Source organism: Micropterus dolomieu, linkage group LG08 (genome assembly GCF_021292245.1).
Source record: "Micropterus dolomieu isolate WLL.071019.BEF.003 ecotype Adirondacks linkage group LG08, ASM2129224v1, whole genome shotgun sequence".
Taxonomy (NCBI): domain Eukaryota; kingdom Metazoa; phylum Chordata; class Actinopteri; order Centrarchiformes; family Centrarchidae; genus Micropterus; species Micropterus dolomieu.
Window position 1 is genome coordinate 19,002,927 of NC_060157.1, and position 21,040 is coordinate 19,023,966.

Sequence of the window (21,040 nt, forward strand, 5' to 3'; positions counted from 1 at the left end):
ACACACCTCACTTAGAACCAGAGCACATGCCGTGCATTTGTCATTTTCCAGCTAAACATGTTGGACTTCCAGTGGACCCTGACCTGACAGGGGTCAGGCCAGGGGTAAAAAAGTTTATTATTTGCCGTGACACCAGCGTGTGTAAGGATGTTTCACCTATACAACTATACAATCACAATTAGATATTTTTTCAAAATCATTCATATATAACATGGGCATGGGCACTGTAGATTATTATAATTATGTTATTATCGATTAATCTGACGATTATTTCCTTGATTAATTGAACTATATAATATTAGAAAATAGAAAGGAATAGCCATTGCAAGTCTATGGTAGTCACGATAACATCTTAAAATGTCTTTTTTTGTCCAAAGGACGTCCAAATCTGTCATGTAAACAGCAACTGATGGGTACTTGAGCCATATGTAGGATGCACAAACTGTTGGCAGCTTATTTTTGGCTCAGGGTCCCATAGCAGGTCAAGGTCATGTATTTATTGTGCTTTTCGAGCTTTACTTATTAACTTATTTACTTACAACCCTTAATTACTTATATGTAATGTGTGTGTGTGTGGTATGCTGTACTGTGCTCTGCACGAATGAAGTTCCAAACGGATAAATACAGTTCTTTGAATTTAACGTACCTTATTTTAAAATTATACCAGTTATACCAACCATCTTATTCCTGTAAGATACTGAAAACTGCTCCAGTACACGATCAGAACACAACTCTAAGTAAGTTACTTATGGTCACCATCAAAAGGCAGTGTGGCATCTTGACTGTAACCATTATAGAAATAAATATCCTTCCAACCACTTTCTCCGCAATAAAGGGCTGCTTACAAAAAGTTACAATTATGTTTTCCTTATAAGAAACATGGACGTTGTCTTACAAGGAAAACAAGCTTCAAAGCAAACTTAACCTAACAGCATAACTGTAGGCAACTGGGTCACTTTTTGTCTTTCCAAAACTACTTGAGTGCACTACAAAAACATCTAGAAAGCAGGGCTGTAGCAAGGATTTTACTGATGACAAGTTAAATGTTTGATTATGTCTTCTGTAAATGTTATTTCCCAACATGAAGGTTTAAGTACTGTTTGAAAGCTTTCCTGCATACAACCAGAACTACAATCACTAGATACTGAATTTATCTATTTCCATTTTGGTCCAATTTAAAAAGCTCGAGTGTAAAAAAAACTACTATCAGCCTATAAAATACTCAAGATGAACCAGAGTACTTATAATTACTTATTTTGCACCTCTCTAAATAGTCATTAGTAACAACACAATAATGGACTCATGACTGAAGGGAGAAGGAACATTGGGCACAGACTACTATGAACAAAGCAGACAGTACAATATCCTTACATACAGTATATTCTCTCATATTCAAACATACCTCCTTTCATACCACATTTTACCAAGCACTGACTGCGAGGCTCCAGTTATTATGTAGTATTACAGCAAAGTTACAGAAAACATCTTTTTATCATTGTGATTCTACAATGAAAATTAACAAACAAAACTTTATAAATGCTCTTTAAGATGTAGTATCTTTAATTAAAACTGCAGCACTGTAAGTGTTCGTAGTATTCCACTTGGACATGCATGGAAAAGTAAATATATTCATATAGTACAGATATGTACAGAATGAGGACAATTTTCGAAATCATCAGTCCAACAATGGGAGTGTGAAAAACCATTAATACACTATGTGCAACTTTCACATTGTTGCATTTTTCATTAAATTGCTCTTTTCACAACAATTCTAGGTAACATTAATATGCCAAAGACCGCAATGACGATTGTTGGTTGACCAATTAAAAAATAAGTTAGACAAGGGCTTTTAAAAGACGTGACCAGATTAATCTTAAAAGATATAACACAGGGGATATAATCTCTTTTTGAAAAAACAGACTGATAACATTTTTTTTCTGTAGAGAAAAGCAAACAAAAAAAAGATGTGTTAAAAGAAATTAGTTTCTATACTCATCAGTACAATCAGAAGCGTTATGACGTTTGTTTAGTGCTGGGAATAGCACGCAACAAACGAAAACAGGAAATTACATAAAAGGTGCCAATGACATGAATTACATGAAAACATGAAAGCTAAATATAGTTTGAATTTTCATTTCATATGAACAATCATATATATAAGGGACTGCCAGGCAAATATAGCGCCAGCTTTGAAGTACAACAAAATGCCGGGGTCGCCATTGGGACTGTAGGACAAGAGGTTCAGTCAAAGGTGAAAGGTATTAAAGTTGCAGAGAAACGTTGCATTTATGCATACAGTACAGATGAGAGCAAATATTGTGGTTGTTGTTTTTTAAAATGAATCTGATATCTCTGAGAAAGACCCAGAGGACAAGAGAACTGCAAAAAAGTTGAACTGAAACACAAAGCAACAAAATAAACTTGCATTATTTTAGTGCATAAAGGCATGCCCTCGTGTTAGCGGACATATCCTCTTTTTGAAGTATCACATCTTGTAAATGTATGAACATGTCATATAAAAGATGGGGGAAAAATATACAGAAAAAAAAAATTAAAACAAACCGCTTGTTTATGTAAAAGTATACTGATATCTCGGTAAAACATCTTTTTCGAAAGGAACTGGAGCCATTCAGAAATAGTCACAAGACATCTTTACTTAAGCGTTTACCAGCAAAGATATCTTTGCTGTGTCTCTCCACCAGATGACAGACGAGTATTATATCATTTTACGCCACTGAAAAGAAACTAATGGTTAAAATTAAACATTAATGTTTAAAGCTTTGAGGAGTTCAACGAGTACATATTTTGTTCCTCATTGGTTGTTTTTTTATTTGATGAAATGAACAAAAAGAAATATATTTTTGTTTTTCTCACAAGCAAATCTGTGTATATTTAAGTGGGGCTATCAGAGGCACCAATGTGATCTTAAGGCAAAACTATCAGACACTGTTATGTGAGACTGTGTGTAACAAGCAAGTGCAAGTAAGCAGTGATATACTTTAGACTGTGTCACTGTGACCTCTGAATCACACAAAACAACAGACAGGGTATTAACCTCCTGCCCAAGAACAAGAACCAGGTGGTCTTTGGCGATTCAGAGATCGGATTTGTTGTCATTATGGCTTAGTTTAAGTTTGGTAAAGAGCAAAGAGACTAAGGGGTTCATCGCACTTCCAACGAGCAGCAAGGATGTGCAACCATCCTGAGAAGTGTGAAAATAACAGTTACAGTAAGTCCAGAGCCCACACAGAGAAACACAGCCACTAGAATAGTTTCATATAAAATGGAAAGGGCGTCCACTTACAAACCAATAAACAGCTAAACTGCCTGTTTTAGAGGAAGGTGAGGAAGAGGAGGGGAGAGTCTGAATTCCCTTCAGGTCAGAATAAAAAGCTATTGCTCAAACAACTTATTTTAAGATCCAATGTATTTTGGTTCTGTTGACTAATCTAGGAGGATGTGCCAATTCATTAAAAAAAAGATATAGCTGCACATACTGTATCAAGAACATAACACCCGAATAGAAAAAGTCACATGCTAACAATCCCATCCAAAGTTACTGACGTTTCAGATCAGGAGTAGGCAAACGGCTATGTTCTGATGTACATAAATATACACATACAGAGCCAATCAGACATACAGTTTATCAAATTTATCATAAAGGGGTGTAAATGAGGTAAGGTTTCTGGGTCCATGTTGAGCTCACCATGAGGTGGAACCATTTACAAAAAGGTTTGGGTGAATACTTGAGATCTGAGTCACTGACGTCTAGACAGCTACTGCATCTTTGGAGCCAAAGGCTGTATAGGGTGCATATGCTGTGATGGCTTGTGTGTGGGTTTGTGTGCATGCCTAAAAAGTCGAGGAGCACAAGGCACTATTCCCTGCTGAAAACAGTGTAAAAGCCCTGTGTGTTGATTGGTATCTGATTTGATCGAGAGTGTTTGAGGCGACGCCTGTGTGTTAGAAACTGTGCGCACGCGTCCACGTAGGAAGTTCATTACGGCGGTATGCTCAGAGCGATGCAGTCCTACAGTCCAGTGAAGAGTCGTTTTGACTTGAGGGCGGGGAGAGATGAGCGGGGAAGCACAGAGGGAAAAACGAGGATGGGAAGTTGGAGTCCAGCCCCTGTAGTCTATGGCAAAGTGAACAGGAAGCTCTCTCAAAAGTCTCAGTCCATTCCCAGAAGGCTGCTGCTGCTGCTGAGCTCCAGGCCACAGCACGATGGCTCCACAGGAGGGTCAGAGAGAGCAGAGGAGCACAGCGAAGGGGGAAGGGGAAGATTAGAAATTTGGGCTTCTAGATCAGGGAAATTAGAGGGGATGGGGGGTGTCGCTGCTCTTTTTTACCCCTGGGTGATGAGCCAATTCTGGGCCACGGTGCCATCGCTCATCATCTGGCAGCAGATTGAGACTGTGTAGCCATGACAATGTGAGAGGGTCCACTCTCAGCCCTCTGCTGCTGGCCCATTCCTGCCAGCACGGACATAGCCATGGCCTCAGCTGCTGCCCTTGAGCTCAGGCCGTTTTGACCGGCAGAGGGGCTGTGTGCCAAAGAGCTGTGCTGGATCACAGGGGCAGGGGAACCTGTGGGCTCTGAGGTGTCTTTCATGCTCTCTTCGGCAGCTACACGGGGAAAAAAAGAAAGACAGCCTTACACCCAAACTGGCATTAGCATTTCGCTTTTAACCTTCAACACACTCCAAACCAGCCTTACTGAAGGAGGTTACCAGGTGAGTAACATGGTATATCTATTAAAGGTTTACCTAAGTAGGCAGTCTTCTTCTGTAGGGTGGTCACCGGACAGTCCTTGTGGGCCAGCAGCAGCTGCTTCAAATGAGCCACCTCGTTCCGCAACAGAGACACCTCATTCTGAAGGATAGGCAAAAAGGACGTACACCGCTTTTCAGTAATTCAAGGAGAATTCATATCATAGTTTAGACATACAGTATCAATATATAAAGCGAAGAGAGGCTACAGAATCCTTGAGAATGGATTTTTAATCTCATCTCATTTTCATCTTAGAAATGCTCTAAAGGGTCTGGTTTCCGCTAGAGTACAGCTGGCACTGGAGAAGTGGTTATGCAGTGTAAAAATAACTTGAAACCACCAAATGACACAATAAAGATGTGAAACAAGTTGTAATGAATTCCAGAGCTACAAGTCATGTAACCCAACATTCCCTGAAACTAACTGTGCTTATCTGGAAAACACCTCACAAACTTCCACAACTAGTTGAAAGCCTGTCAACTGGGCACAGCCAATGTGACTGCGCACACACTAATAAATGCCTCTTCACAGGTCACATTTCATTGTCACCCACCTACCCACTCCAAGCCCACTCACCGACAGTGAGACGTTCAGGTTGCAGAGCTCCTCTGCCTTCTTCTCCAGGGAACTGACCCACAGCTTGCGTTTCTGTCTGCAGCGCGATGCCGCGGCCCGATTCCTCTCGAGGAAGCGCTGCCTTCGCTCATCGGGGTCATCATCTAAAGTCCGCCGCCGACGCCCACCTGTAGGCTGCGCTGGAGATACCTAGAGAGAGGACGAGGGGAAAGGGCGAGGAGGAAACAGACAGACAGGGGAGGGGAGCGGAAGAAAGACAAGAGAGAAAAGGGAAGTTTGAGTCATAGTTTCATTATTTCAGTCAGAGCACATTATAGTCATCTCACTACAAGAAGTACAGCCCCAATTTTCTGTAACTGAAACAGGTGATAAGCCATTTGTTAAACAAAGTTGTAGTAATTTCAGTCAGGACCATCACTACAGACAACACAGCGTACCTGAGGTTGTGCAGGTGATGGAGCATCTGGCTGTTGGACAAGCAGCTGGCTCTGCTCTGCCCTCTGAGGCACCATGGGGCTGCTGCCCATGGCCATGATCCCCATACTCTGTCCTGATGGGCTCTGCTGGGACAGGGCAGCCTTCAGACGCTACAGGAGAACAATGATACAACCAACATCAATAACAAGCACAGGAATTAGAATACACAAGCTCAGATTCAAAAGCAATAGCGCTAAAGTTTTCACATGTACTTTTTTGCTATCATTTAAACGTCACCGCAGCATCATAGCAAGCCCTAACAAGACGACTCCATGTTAACCAATAAACTCATTCACAGCATCAGCAACAACAACCTGGCCTAAAACTTTGTTTCTAATCTTCAGCACAGCCTAACGTGAGTTGTTGATCAGACACCAGATGCAATGTGTGATAAAAACAAAGGTTTGTGCTGAGGTATTCTGCTGCAGACAGACAGCTCAGTATGCATATTCTAAATGCACAACATCTGTTTTCTGCTAGTTCTCTGATATTTTCATAACATAATCAAATAAGCATTAGGTTGCACCGCCCCTTTGCGAAATTAAAAAGGTGCCCTAATTCTGCAGAGATCTTCGCCCGTGGTGACATGACGGGGTGAAACAGTTCCTGCTTGTTTTCTGCAGCACATTCATGTGACGTCCTGTTCTATCTAAACCCTCTTGTACTGGGTTCAGGTCTGGAGGCTTTGTAAGCTGATGTGAGCCAACTCAAGTTATATTTTCCTCCTGGAACAATTTTCAGAAGATGTTGCTTTGTGATATGGTGTATTATCCAGTAAATTATGAACTGTACGTATTAAAAAATACTGCGACAGTGAAGGCATGCAACCAGTCAACAGCATATTTAAGTACACAGCAGCATTTTGACAATTTTATTTGGTAGTAAGAGACCCATGGCTGTACAAAATCACTACCTACTTACTCCATGGTGCACTATATTTAATGTCCGTCATTTAAATTGAGCGACACAATCCCCTCAAAAGTTCCACAATGGAATAAAAAAGTAGCATGCATGTATGTATGCATATGCGACTCTGTACCTGTAAGTGATGAGCAAAATGATGGTGATTAGAAAGTGTCTGAAACCTCAATTTACTTGTTACTATAGAGTAATATATAATATAACTATTATATACCCTATTATACACTAAAGTGGATACTTGTGCATGCAATGAACAACACTTCTCAAATACAAAAATGCTGAAACGTGGGATCCATACATAGAGCTCTGCATGTTTGCGTTAACACAAGTACCATTTGTGTTGTCGTGGTGTAAGAGTTAAATAAACAAGTAGCTGCGGTAAAAAGTCATATGATGAACAAACTAAGCCAGCACAGAGGAAGGCTAGAGGGTGAAGATGGAGACAAAAAGAACAGATAAAAGAGATAAAAATAGAGAGCTAATCTAGTACTGACCATCTTGGCCTCTGAGTGGATGCTGTAGCCAGAGGGGGAGTTAGAGCCGCTGCTGCTGCCTCCCAGAGGAGGACCGGGGATACCAGGAATGTTGGGTACCATGCACATGGGTCGGGCCAGCTGGAAGTGAGATAAGACACACAAATGCACATATATTAACAACTTGAACCAACGTCTTAGCTCTAAAATTGAAATAACACCTATACAGCATATAGATGGGTGGTTTGCCTTACATTGATGACAGAGGGCATGTGGACTGGACCAGGGAGCACGGGCACTGCCTGACCAGAGGGAAGCATCATCATGGGGTAGTGGCTGGTTGGCGAACTAGATAGCAGAGGGACAACAGGAACAGGAGGTTTTGTATGAATATCAATTTTATACTGCAAGGTTTCTGTAATGTAGCAGCTATAACCATTTAGGAAATAATTATTCACTTCAACCCTACAAAATGAACAGTTACTAGTCCAAGCTGTGCATTCAAAACTGCTTAAAAAATGTATATCAAAAGTCAAAAAAGGATCTTAGAGAAAGAACATGTATCAATATCAATGACAGGGAAATGTTTTAAAAATTTACAAAACAAAAATAAAAACATGAGGCATCTTGGGTTTCAAAAGTTTATACATGTGATGTCGTTAAACAGTGTGGAAAATATGTTTTTATAGGAGCTTTAAAGGAACTTTAGGGAAAGGCATATCAGTGTTAAAGAGCTCAGCAGAAAGACACTGAACGTTGCTCACCACAGAGTACGATTGGAAGGCGGCGCCTGTGTGATGACAGAGGTGGGTGACGGCATGGTGGGGTGAAGGGCATCAAAGCCCAAGTGTAGTGGGAGGGAACCTGGACGCACAATAGTCGGGGTGGGGGCCGAACTCCTCGGTGGTGTGTCCTAGGAGAATAGCGGTGAGATAAGTTACGTAAAACTGTTCAAACACAGCTTTCAGCAATTCAAAATGTCAAACATGTCACACATCAGAAAGAAAAAAATACAATAGTATTCACTCCCACAAGGTGCATTTATGTAATATCGCAAAAGCTATAATGACATGCATCATGAGCCATAATCTTTCTACATCATTTAAGGTTCCACCCTCTTCTCTATACACTCACGCAACCTCCCCTCCTCCCATTTCTGTCCTACCTTTCCTCTAACCAGAGACTCTATGCTGCTGTCTGAATTTCCAGAGATGGATTCAGGGCTGTTTGGTGGCGAGGAATCAACCTCTACAGGTGCCTCCTCTTTCACCTTCACGTCCGATGGCGTCTGCAGGCTCATGTCCAAAGCCACAGAGTTGGGAGCAGGGAGCTGAGAAGGACAGAGATGGGTAAGAGAAAGTGAGCGACAGAGAGAAAGAGAAAGGGTAGAGAGAGAAATAAAGAGTGTGAGTTCACACTACCCTCAAAGATAACATGTTCATATACTATAATGCATTGAAAAAGGAAGGAAGGAACAACCACATCATCAGTTTACAAAACGCTATAATGAGCGAAATAAAACACACCAGAGCATTTCAATATAATCAGCTTGACAAACTGTTGCAATAATTTAAATTATAATGATACACAGACAAAGTACACAAGGCAGGAATTTCTGCAAGCAAACCTTTTTGACTACATCAACACTTGAGGTAAGAAAGAAGGAAGTGAAAAGTAAATTGTCACTATGTGGGAGTCTCTGCACAAAATTCCACTGGTTTCTATAAATAATAATACAGAAATGCATATTCTCAGGCACGTACACAGATAAAAACAGAGACAAAACCATCAACCCCAAAGTTTTCTTACAGAGTTCTTTGCTCTCTTGTCGTCTTCGTCTTGTTCAAGGGAGCCGGCCAGCTCGTTGAACAGACCAACCTCCTCGCAGTTCTTTAGGAAGCGGGTGGGAGTAGGTGTCTGGTCTGGCAAAAGGGAATGAACAGAGATAACTGTTCAAAGTAAGGCTTTCACACTTAGTTCACACTTAGCATTGAATATAGAAACCCGTGTCATTAATGTGTCTTTAGAGCTGCTTTTCCTGTGACTGTCCTATAGTGTTGGTACACACTGACGCTGAGGTGTGCTGAACAGCCTTCATCTGAATGCTGGGAGAGGATATTTAACACAAAGGAGAGAGTAAAGCTGTGCATTTGTCCCGTAGACAAGCCGTACCTGCAATGATGACAGAGTCGGTCCTGGCTGGTCCAAATTTCAGTGTCATCTCATGCTTGTGCTTGTGTACAGCCAAGTGGTCCTCATTGGTAAACCTCTGAAACAAGTGAACAAGAAAAAAGAGGAAAGATAAGTCCATTATATAAAGTAGTGTATGGGTAATGGTCTATGGGTCCTGGTGACCTGAAGAAAAAACCTATAGTACTTTAATCCAGTTATTATATTGGAATCATCACAGACAGATCATTTCTTGGAGACGTTGCCCAACACATTCAGCCTATATTGCACACATTATATGACAAAGCATAAAGAAAACTGTATCAGTGGTGTACAGTTCCTCATGTCTTAAAAGCCCTGTATGGGCCCATTATAGCTGCAGGACATGGGCTCAAATATCTTAACAAATTATCTAGAAAAAGAAAGGAGCTTTTATGGATGAGAGCTGAGATGATGTACAGCACAGAAATGTAGGGAATGAGTAATGATTGTATAATATATAATTTATGACGAAGTGTAAAATCCCCTGGCACAGAAAATACCAAAAGCAAATGAGCTGACACATCAAAACAGATGTTGATAATCTAAGTGTAAGGTGTTTGTTACAGAAGAGAGCACACCGTCAGTGTAGTCTGTGACTAAAACGTGGATGTCATAGACATCTGTCTCAATAAACCTTTACATTAGCTTTTGATCTGTTGTTTCCTATCCACAGTGGAAGCTACATGAGGCCTGGCACCTGGTGCTGATCTGACCGTTAGGAGAGAACCAGCAGCCATCGTCTGAGACACGCCACTTCTTCTTTGGAGAAGTGGCGAGGTGAATCAGTCAGAGGCGGAGGAGGAATAATCTTGGCTCTGGCACCAGCCTATTCACCATTCGCTGCAGCCTATTTTGGGGTGCTGCGTTGCAGTCGCGAGAGAGGACGGAGTGGAAACGCAGTGAAGTGTCAGAGGGCTTATTTTTAGCGCTACCAGGCAGCATCACCAATACAACTGCATGTCTGATTTGTCTCTTTCCTCTGAACAAGGCGGCTGAGACTTGCAGAGGAAACTATCTCCAACTAATCTCCCTGTATGAGATACTGGCAGCTAGGATTACCCCTCCCCACACTAAATACCGGGGATCATATAATGGGAGATGTTGTTGTTGTTGTTGTTAACGTGGTAAAAGGAAAACCCTGAGCAAAGCCAGAAGTCAATCATCCTCGTTCTATTATGGGCATGATTCAGATTTTCCTGGTGGACAACTGTTGCTTGTAAAGGGCAGCAGTAAAACGGTATTTGGACATAAGGCACTTGTAACATAAAGGATGTTCCGTGTCTAAATGTACAAAAATATCGCCAAAGGTGATTGAAGTTTAAAAACAATTTGTATAATGATACTTAAGTTGAAATAATGTAATGTACGATACTGTACCTCAATACTTTTTGGTACAAACCAAAATGTACTGAAAACTGTCAAGTACCAAAGTTTCTAATTTTTTAAATTTTTTTAAAGCACATAGTTGTTATGTCACGATACCACAAATTTAGTAGTCGACACCAATACCAGTGAAATTCCACTATTCTCAGTACCAAAATAAAAAATAAAAACAAAACAATAAACCCCATTTACTTCAACATTAACTTCTTAAATAAAATTATTTGAACATTACAAAAAACAACTAACAGCTGTGAAAGTTGTGAGAGGATGTCCTGGACAGATGAGAGATGATTTGATGTCAATATATTCATAAATGAGCAAGCTACTGAAATAACAACATTGTAATGCGCAAAATAAAATAAATAATTTTCTTGGCAATTTTTTTTCATTTTACAAACTGTGAAAAAAAGTGAATAGTTTAAGGGTGGTCACTATCTCTACTGGTAGTGGTTTTGCATTTCTATATTGAAAAACAAAAAGGTTATTGACGACTGGAGTGGATGTTGCACTTTCAGTCCTTAACTCCGCCTATAAAGGCAGGCTTGTCGGACAGACATTCAGTTCTTTGCGTTCTCAACTGCACTGGTGATTTTGAATTGATCAAAACTGTCAAGCGTCGGCCTAAATTAGCTCTCCGACATCTATCAAATCTGGTAGAAATTGAGGCTTTGACACGGAGCTATAGAAGGTAACAGCCACAAAATTCACTTTTCCATCCCTGGTTTCCATACACGACTTTTACTGTTTTTCTTTTCGACGAGTCGAGGCAGAGCTGTCGCTGCAGCTGCACTTGTACCTATCTACCATGTGCTGGACCCCTGATACCTAGCGTACTGTAGGAAACTAGTAACAACATGTTTTCAGAATCTGATAGTTCATGATTTAAATATAAATTTTATTGTACTCTATTTTATTTCGATCCATTTCTTGTTTGGCTGCTTGTGTTTAGCATTTGTTATAGTGACAAACTTCCACCCGACTCTGCAATTTCCCTCAGTTCTACGGAGAGTTTTTTGTATGTTTGATTGCTCTGAAACTTTACTGTTTCGGTCCAGTCCCACCGCTCTCACCGACCCCAATTCCAACTGCAGTAGAGCTGTAACAATTAGTCAATTAATCGATCAATTGCTTTGAGTACTTTTTTTTAAAGAAAAAATTCTCTGATTTCAGCTTCTCAAATGTGAATATTGTCTGGTTTCTTTCCTCCTCTATGACAGTAAAGTGAATATAATTTATGCTGTGGACAAAAGAAGATATTTGAGGACATCACTTTGGGCTTTGGGAAACACTGACATTTTTCACAAATCTCTGGACCAACAACTAATCAATCAACCGAGAAAATAATCAACATATTAATGGATAATGAAAAAAATAATCATTAGTTGCAGCCCAAAACTACAGTACACGTCTTTTCAGTGTAAATAATCTGATGAATCCACTGTGCGCTACCTGCACCGCACCAAACTGCAAACACACAAAGTTAGCAACCAACACTAGCTCATGAACATAGTGTAGCATTTAGAAGGTACAGCGTCATTTATTTCCCTCAGGCAGAGACCTTAACATAACTAAAAGAGAGTGAATATTAGATTTACAATCATCACATGGTGCCAAATGAAAGGTAATGTTGCTCTATGTAAACAAGCAACTGTTTGCAAACTTGTTCACCATTGTATTTATGCCACAGCTGTAGTCACACACCGTCATCATTGTCACTTTGCCTTGTATAGCCTCCATGTGACTTTAACTGCAGACTAAATAAATAATGATATTTACAAATGAAATATGCAGAGTATTTACATCACAGAAACATGTCAAAGGAAAGTTAAAATGTTCAGGGAAGGGGTCCCTAGGTGTCCATAATGTTCTGAGAAGAAAATAGCCAAACAAATTATTTATTTATCCAACACACGTTGCATGTTCAACTGCTTTATACGCCTGTTGTTCAAACCGTAAATCCCATGTACAACAGATCGCTTCTGATTAGAGAATAAAAGAAGGCTTATGAATCACAAATGTTTGTTAACCACATAAAGATGTTCTTCCTCCAGACCCCAGGAGGGAAAATCCTTCACTAGCTCTAAGGATATCACACCCAGCTGAACACAGCATCAGACAGCTAATTGAGCACAACAGAGATGATATTTCCTGTTGAACAGTCATGAGTCCTAGAACACACTTTTAATTCGCTGCGATATCAGGCCAAGCCCCGACACTACACCGCATTACTGGCATGTGTGCACTATTGGTGCTCAGCTGAGTCACTGCCGTGGCTCAAACCTGCGTCTGCAGGCGCTGGAAGTCAACAGTGACAGGTTGAAACAATAACCGTGCTCTGATTACTCACTGGAGCTTCCAGTGAGTCACTGCTAAGAGAGACAGCATTGTCTCACAAGACAGCATGCTGGCTAAAACACTATTGGTATAATGATCATTAAGAGTGTTGCATAAGTCACAGCCAATTAGCTTAATCAGGCAGTGTAATGGCAGACCAGAAGTCTTGTCGGGCTTATCAAGTTCTCTCATTGTAGATATAAAGCTTCATTCTACTCAAATCAAGTGTCTTTTCAAGTACAATATGTTTATTTTTTTTGCTTTTCATTATTTTTCTTTTAGAAGTAAAATATATTCAGCCATAAGTTGTTGCTTACACAAGGGTAAAAATACCCCACACACCACAAACACATATGCACACACCTGAAATCCAGGACAAAGAGGGAGAGGACTTACCTGTCCGCAGCCAGGAGCGCTGCACACAAAAGGTCGGTCATCCCCCATTTTTGCAAAGAGCTTGCAATGTAACTGTGGGAGAGGAGAAGAGGAGAACATTGCTGCGGCTTTTCTTGATTTGTGAACTGGCAAATCCTGAAAACAACAAAACAGGGATGCTGTGGCTTGTAGTCTTTAGTCTGAGCAGGAAGCCGAATGCTATTTTAAAAATAACCCTGGCAAGGAGGAAAACATGCACAGAGGCAGCGAGACGAAGTTTCCCTGGTGATACTTCCTTCACACAGGGGGGATTCTGGTTGGCCAATGAGGAGCTGCTTACAAGAGAGAACGACAGCTACCGTTTACACAAAGCCATCTCCCTCTCCTTCATTTTCCCTCACTTCCAACCTCCTCCCATTACCACTCCCTCCCTCTCACCTCTGAGGCACCTCCCAACCTTTTACCTTCTTGTACCCCTCCTACAATTGCACCCTCTCCCTGATTCAGCTGTTTCTCTTCTCCATCCACTTTCTGAGATCGCTCATATGAATCTCAAATATCTTGAAATGGGCACATGCACACAGACCCTACAGTGTACCTCACTTTATTGTCCTGGCTTACTCTTGCTTTTTCTGTATGTGGATACAAGTGACAAGCATTACTGTTAATACAGACAAAATCTAATATAACATTTTAACTCAATACAGGAATGCTGACAAATGTTATAATACTTTTGGTATGACTGTATGCAATGTAAACTAGGGATGGAAGGTGTAGTCTCTGAGATAAAATAATTAATAGGTAGAGGCATTCATTGTTTATTTCGTTCAGCGAAAACAGAACGATGCAGATTAAATTCAGGAAAAGAAGAAAACCTTTAAACTATTGCCATTATATTTTAACTTAAATAATATATATATAGAGGGAGAGAGAGTTATATCTATATATATTATACACCTTTGCTAGCTGGATGTCTAGATAAATTACAACTGAAATTAACTATTTAAAATGAACTGAATTAATGTGGATAATAACACTACTTCTATATTAGGGCTATACAGTATGACCTACCATCTATGCCACAATAATTCGTCACGTTTAATTCTCAAAATGATCCATGCAATATTTATTTTCATGTACGTCAGAATACAATAGTTCCTTTTGCATGTTGGCTCACTTCCAATGTGTTTGTCCAGATTAATTACAGTATGACCGCTTTTTAGATTCTGGACATCTGGGTCTAAACTGGTTGGTTGAAGTTCTGGTGCGATATCACTCATTGTTGTAGCCATTCTCATTTTCAGTATATAGAATTCACACAATGTATTCATTGAAAACTGCAATTAGAGGGAATTTAGGTAGATAAGATATATATAATGTCAGTAATTCAATAAATTAATTTAATTGTCCTGCCCTTTGCTGTAATAACATAATATGAAAGATTTTATTAACAGAGCATTAATACTTGACAATGCTGTAAAAAAGGAGGCACACAAGGATAGTTGCATCTGGATGTACTGGAAACCGCAGGGATAAAAAACCAAATAATACACTTCTCTCTTCCAGGGTAATGGTATTGTCAAGGGTTAAATATGCACATTGTTATGTTTGGTTTCACCTCCTGTTGTGCCTGAAGTTGAAGTGACATAAACTAAAGCTGTGTACCGCTCACTGCTTCTATCAGCTGTCTCCACAGAGGAGAAGAACTGCTCACAACCACCCCCCGCCCTCACCTTAACCCCATCCTCTACTAAACCACCCCAGTGTGTATGCCCACTGCTCTGCACAGCTGAACAACATCCCGTGTGAAGACAAACTAGGGAAGTTTAGAAAATATAAGTTGGTCACTGAATTTAAACCAGGGAATCGGAGGGGGTGAAGGTGGCAATGGACATTAATGTTTTAGCACTCTCGATTGGAACAAGGTGACGTCTGGTATTACACAACACGCTCCGACTGACAGTACAGCAACTACCAACATGCATCATGGACCTCGTCGTGTATACAAGTGGAAACCTTTCAATAAACATAAGCCGACTATCTACCGCAATACTCAATAAGGTTCCGCTAAAGTCAGGAGCAGGGATGGCGTCCGACTTTAATAACTGAATGCTATCCCTTCAAAACATACGTGTTACATGTCCTTTGCGATCCGCCTCCTTTGACTCTGACTATGATGATGGCATGACAGACTCTGTACTTCTGTGTTGTTTGTAAATGCCTGTTTAATCATGTTTATTTAAAATTCTACAGATGTATTATCCAATTTTAAACCTATTCCACAAACTGTAAAGCAATGTTAGTTAAACATGCTCAGTATTGTAATATTACTGGCCACATTCACCTCTGTCGTACCTACTACATAGATTGTGCATGTAGCCTAACGTTAATGAGTGGGACAGATTATTCATTATGTTGGCGAGGCATAAATGTCTGAAAGTTTTCCCAATGTTGAAGTCAGTATATTTTCCTCCTTCCTCCCCCATCGCTCCCTCTGCTGAGGACAGCTGCCCCTGAGCCAACACATGATTACTGAAGCCTTGCACTTGGAATACAACGCTCTCCCATGACGCTGGGCCTGCAACAGGCCTAACCGTTGTGTCTCTCAGCTCCACAACTTTATGAGGAAAGTGATCTGCTTCGTGTTTGCAAGCAAAAGCCCTGTCCCTTTCTGGGGAGATCAAAAAGGCCAAAGAAGCAGACCTCCCATGCTCTGGAGAAAGGCAACAGGTTGGTGCCATGGCCCTCACAATGCGCTTCCAATCCACTGAGTCTATTTGGGCAAAGATGTGTCTGCAAACGAGATACTCCGACTAGCTCGTTATAGCGAGGGTGTGGACTGTGTGGGGAAATGGACACATCTGGCGTGAGGAGTGGGAACAGATTTCAGAGTTTACATCTTACTAGAGACACGCTAGACATTAACTTGGATGCCTGGCACCGACACGAAATGTGGGATTTCCACCATAAATTTTAGATGACAGGGGCGGAAAATACCATTTGTTTTCAAAGTTGCCCCAACCAATAGCTTAACCTGATTAAAACAGATGTGTTGAAGCCTTTTCTTCAAAATCTATTGCTTGGCTTTGTGGTAAAACAATCTATCTTGAAAGACATCTTCATAAGCTATAGCACTAATCTGAAATCCTCTGCTAGACTCACATGTATACAGAAAGAAATGACGCTGTTAATTTATTGCTTTGACTGACTATTGAGAATAAACTAATTAACGAGTTGACAGCATAACATTTTACTGCACAATGTAAAATACTTTCCCTCGTGCAGACTTCAACTCTGTGAAAAACAATCAATCAGTCTGCCAGTTACATTCTGATAGACATCACTGATATTCATTACAGGCACGGATATCAAGTCCACCTATTTTCGCCTCCTTTCAGCCAAGGTGACATGGACGCACTCAAAGTACCCTAATTCCTGTCCCCTCTCATTGAGCTGTTGCCAAAGTCCCACCGTTAACTTGGATTTCTCCGACTCAGCAGGTGTAGGGGAACGAGTCCCAGCTATAATCAGCCACAGCCATCCAGTGTTTGATGCAGCCTGCTAGGAAACTAACTAAACAAACTGTATTAATAGCTCGCGCTGCAGCTATGACTCTGGAATCTGAGGCTTGAATTGCCAGAGGGTAGGGGAGACCCCACAAAAAGAAAAAAAACGTTAAGGAGGGGGAGGGAGAGAGTGAAATAGCGAAAGGAAGAAAAGTGCAGTCCGCAATTGGTCAATTGAAGGATCACGGATATCTGCTGGATCACAGGTGAGATCCTGTAAATGTGGGCTATGAGCTTTAGAGCCCGGAGAGCTAGGCTGTAGCCGGGTGTGTGCAGCCGTCAATATGTATTAATGTAAGCAAAGTGAACCTGATATTTGGTAAATGGAACAAATGAAATCCTATATCCATGTCTGCATAACTACCAAGGCCTAAAAGCTAAATCCATGCTGAGCTAGCAGACAATGCAGGACAATACCGGATGGACCCAGGGCAGTTTTCTAAAATTAAATCACAAACACTGCCCCGATTTGATTTGTGGTCGGTCAACAACTTTTATAAGCACTTGTCGTGAAGTTTTGGGCCTCATGAAAAATAGATCCTGCACAGCCCGTGTGCTGACAATCATTTTGCAAAATGATTTATGCTTTAAATACTTAATTAATAAACTGATTATGATTGATTTATAAAGACAAATCACTGACATCTCAGCGCCAAAGGAACAAACATACCTATTAAAGCATCCATGCTCAGCACATATTAAAAAACAAACAATATGTGTAATGTGATGATGTTTCAGTTGCAACAAAGAACATTTACGTTTCATAAAATGTCACATTTAAATCATTACTCAAGAGTGGGTCGAGATGTTTGGTTGGACAAAACAGGCTGCAGTTTTTTCTGATGTAACTCTATGTGATGGAATGAGGTACAACTCTGCCAAAAACATGACCTACATTCCTAATGAAGGTGTTGACATGCATCGGGATGCAGATCCTGGGGCGTCCAAAAGCTCAAACAGCAATAATATGGATATCGTTATTAAGATTTTGAGTTCTCCAGAGGGTCGTCTTGCAGACCCAGATCACCACTACAGTGGTTTCTACCGCCAAAAAACCGAGAGGCAAATATCTGTCGTGAGGTTTCAGGTATGTAAAAGAGGTCAATGTCAAACTGAAGTCTTGCAAACTTTAGTTCCTTCTTCCAGACACCGCTCACTGGCATGAAAAAGTTTTGTGTTTTTTATCCTTCATTGCAGTCTGGCGACGTGCGGGCATACAGTAGCCCTGCCTTTTCCCGTAACAAGACCGCCTATCCTTTCCAGCAATTGGCTATAGGCACGTCAGTCAAAAGCATCGGGTGAATGCAACGCTTTAGACCCTGTCAATAACATCGGCTAGCTGAATCTTATTGGCTAAAAACCCGAAATCAACTTTTCGTATCCACGAAAAACTAATGGCTAGCTGGTGTGGCTAGTTAACAACAGGCCGAACGCACACTCAAAAAGGTAATAACAGCGCTACTACCAGTTTCAGCGATGACAACAAACACACATCAACACTAATTTAATTAAACCCGAAACGAACTGGTGTTTAAAGGCATAGCGGACCGTCAAAATCACAAAAGCAGAAAAAAACGCTAGCAGTTAGTTGGTTAGCGGACTGACACTTGAGTGCAAAGCGAATGAAACGTTGTAGCTCCCACAACAGTTTGACAATTCAACAGACGTGAGGCTTAAACAGTAACAAACACTGAAAACTGGCGCGGCGAGCCCTACTTTTTCGTAGTTTAGTGTATTCGACATATCTATGGCGAATTTATAGGGTAATAAAGTGTTTACAAACTCACCCTTGCGCCCCTCTCTCTGGCTCCCCTATCCTGTCCTCTCTCTTGGAATTTGACACTCCCCTTGACGTCGAATCATCGCGAGAATTTACGTCAGTTCTCGGAGCCACACCACGCGTTAAGAAATGAATGCTGTCCTGACTTCGGCATGAGAGGCTCCTGATTTTCGGGCTACCTTATCTAAATTCTATGGCCATCAAAATAAAGTATGTGTTAAAGTATGATGAAAACACGGTCACGGTGTTTTAAAGATTAAATAATTTAGTGTAACACCAGCTTACAGTCAGTTCTGCCTCAGAATAATTGTCGGTTTAGATCTTGTGTTGAAAATATTCATATAATGTAAAAAGCAGCATACAAAGTAGGTTTATCAAAGTTATAGTGAAAGGGAAGAACTGCTCATTTTAAAACTTTCTTGCTTATTTTGAAACTTTGTATGATCTACAGCATTTAGGCAAAGCAAAAGCGTTAGTACTAAGAAATAAACCATCAAGGCACCAAAATACACACAAAGAAGGTAGAAAAGGACGTTATTGTTTTGGGCTAAACTAAAGTAACTTTATAGGACTTACCATAAAATACAAAATACCTAATTCCAAGCCATATTCCATTGATTAAACATTGGTAATAGCTCACTAATTTTATTTTTATTTCTTTTATTTGTACAGTTGGTATTATGATTAAATAATTCCCCTTATAATGGGAAGTTGTTCAAGACAGTCACTTCTGTTGCTTATTGTGCAGACACCAAAGACAACATTATCTCTATTAGTTGGATGTCCAATGTCTTCCTTACAGCAAAGTGCATACAGTATAAAAAAACTTCACTCACAGGATATATCTTATGACTGTCTGTCCTGGGGGAGGGATCCCTCCTCTGTTGCTCTTCCTGGGGACTGGGGATTTGTTTCCCCTTCAAAGGGTTTTTGGGGGAGTTTTTCCTTATCCAAATCGAGGGTCTAATGATAGACTGTGGCAGTACAAGGCAGCATGGTGAACAAGTCTAAAATATTAGGCTAAAATATAAGAAGTTAATTCACAGAAATAAAATACCTTACAGTGATTGGATTTGAATTCATGCTAAATCAGCTCTTATTATATATTTGATATATTATATATATATTTGATTAAGGTATTAAAGACGGGGCAGCTGATGTAATCCACAGCAATTGTTACATAACGTTACAATTATTCTCCAATATACAAATCACACTAAACATCTCATTGAGAGGCCGCTCTACAAGGCAATAATTGTGAATTCAGAGACAAGGCTAGAGAGACCCCCGATGGATAATTTGAGAATTGAATGTGCTGAAGTTCCTTTTGTTTTCCTTCCAAGAGTAGATTTTTGCCTGTGCATTTAAAACTCTCACAAACGGCGCCAAGTAACAGTTCTGTCTGTAAATGTAGGATGTGGTTTCTCATATTTGAGCTCCTCTGGCCCTCTCGTTGTAATGACTACGGTTCAGTCGTAGTCGGGTGCAGTCAAACTGTATATATTATACAGGCACTAAGTGATGACAGCTGCCTTCAATACTAATCACTAATGAGAGGACACTATTTTAAATCGCTATGTAGTTGTTTCTTCACTAAATTAATATCCATAGTGTTGTATATATTTCCTGACCCAGTAGATAATGTATGAATGAATATTACTTAATATTTTTAATTTGGGTGTGTTTTTAGTGAGAAAGCAGCAGGTGTTCCTATCATAAGTCACTTACAATGATTTTTTGGGGGGCATCAAAACATTGCCATGATGTCCCTTACAGGTGCATGTAAACTTTTCATTTTTAAAAGCGTTGATGCTTGATAACTGGTTTGTTAATCAAAACAGTGTAGACTCAATTGCAGTGCATTAAAGGTGTAAGAGAAGCACGGGTGTAAATACTACAATTAATGAAGGCTGAATTCCATTTAGCTGGTTTGGTTTCAGGGCCCTGGTATTGTGCATGCTGGGACACTTGAATAGTGCTGTTCCTGCTATGACAAGTCAAAAGATCTGCTGTGTATACAAGTTAACATTTCATTAACATTTATTCATTTAGCTGACACTTTTATCCAGAGCGACTTACAATCGCTATTTATGTCAGAGGTCGCATGCTTCTGGAGCAACTAGGGGTTAACGGTCTTGCTCAGGGACACAATGGTGGATGGGTCAAAGTGGAAAT

The 21,040-nt window shown here is 40.4% G+C and overlaps 1 protein-coding gene across 1 annotated transcript; it reads right to left on the reverse strand.

Moving 5' to 3' along the window:
- Window positions 1-1,362: 1,362 nt before the first annotated feature.
- On the reverse strand, window positions 1,363-18,948 carry atf7a (activating transcription factor 7a). The gene is given in 13 exon segments (XM_046056876.1): window positions 1,363-4,625; window positions 4,766-4,871; window positions 5,346-5,534; window positions 5,783-5,932; window positions 7,238-7,357; window positions 7,471-7,564; window positions 7,981-8,129; window positions 8,382-8,546; window positions 9,026-9,138; window positions 9,389-9,485; window positions 13,541-13,612; window positions 18,873-18,905; window positions 18,907-18,948. Coding segments are annotated over 13 exon segments (1,563 nt in total). The 3' UTR covers window positions 1,363-4,392.
- Between the last annotated feature and the right edge of the window lie 2,092 nt (window positions 18,949-21,040).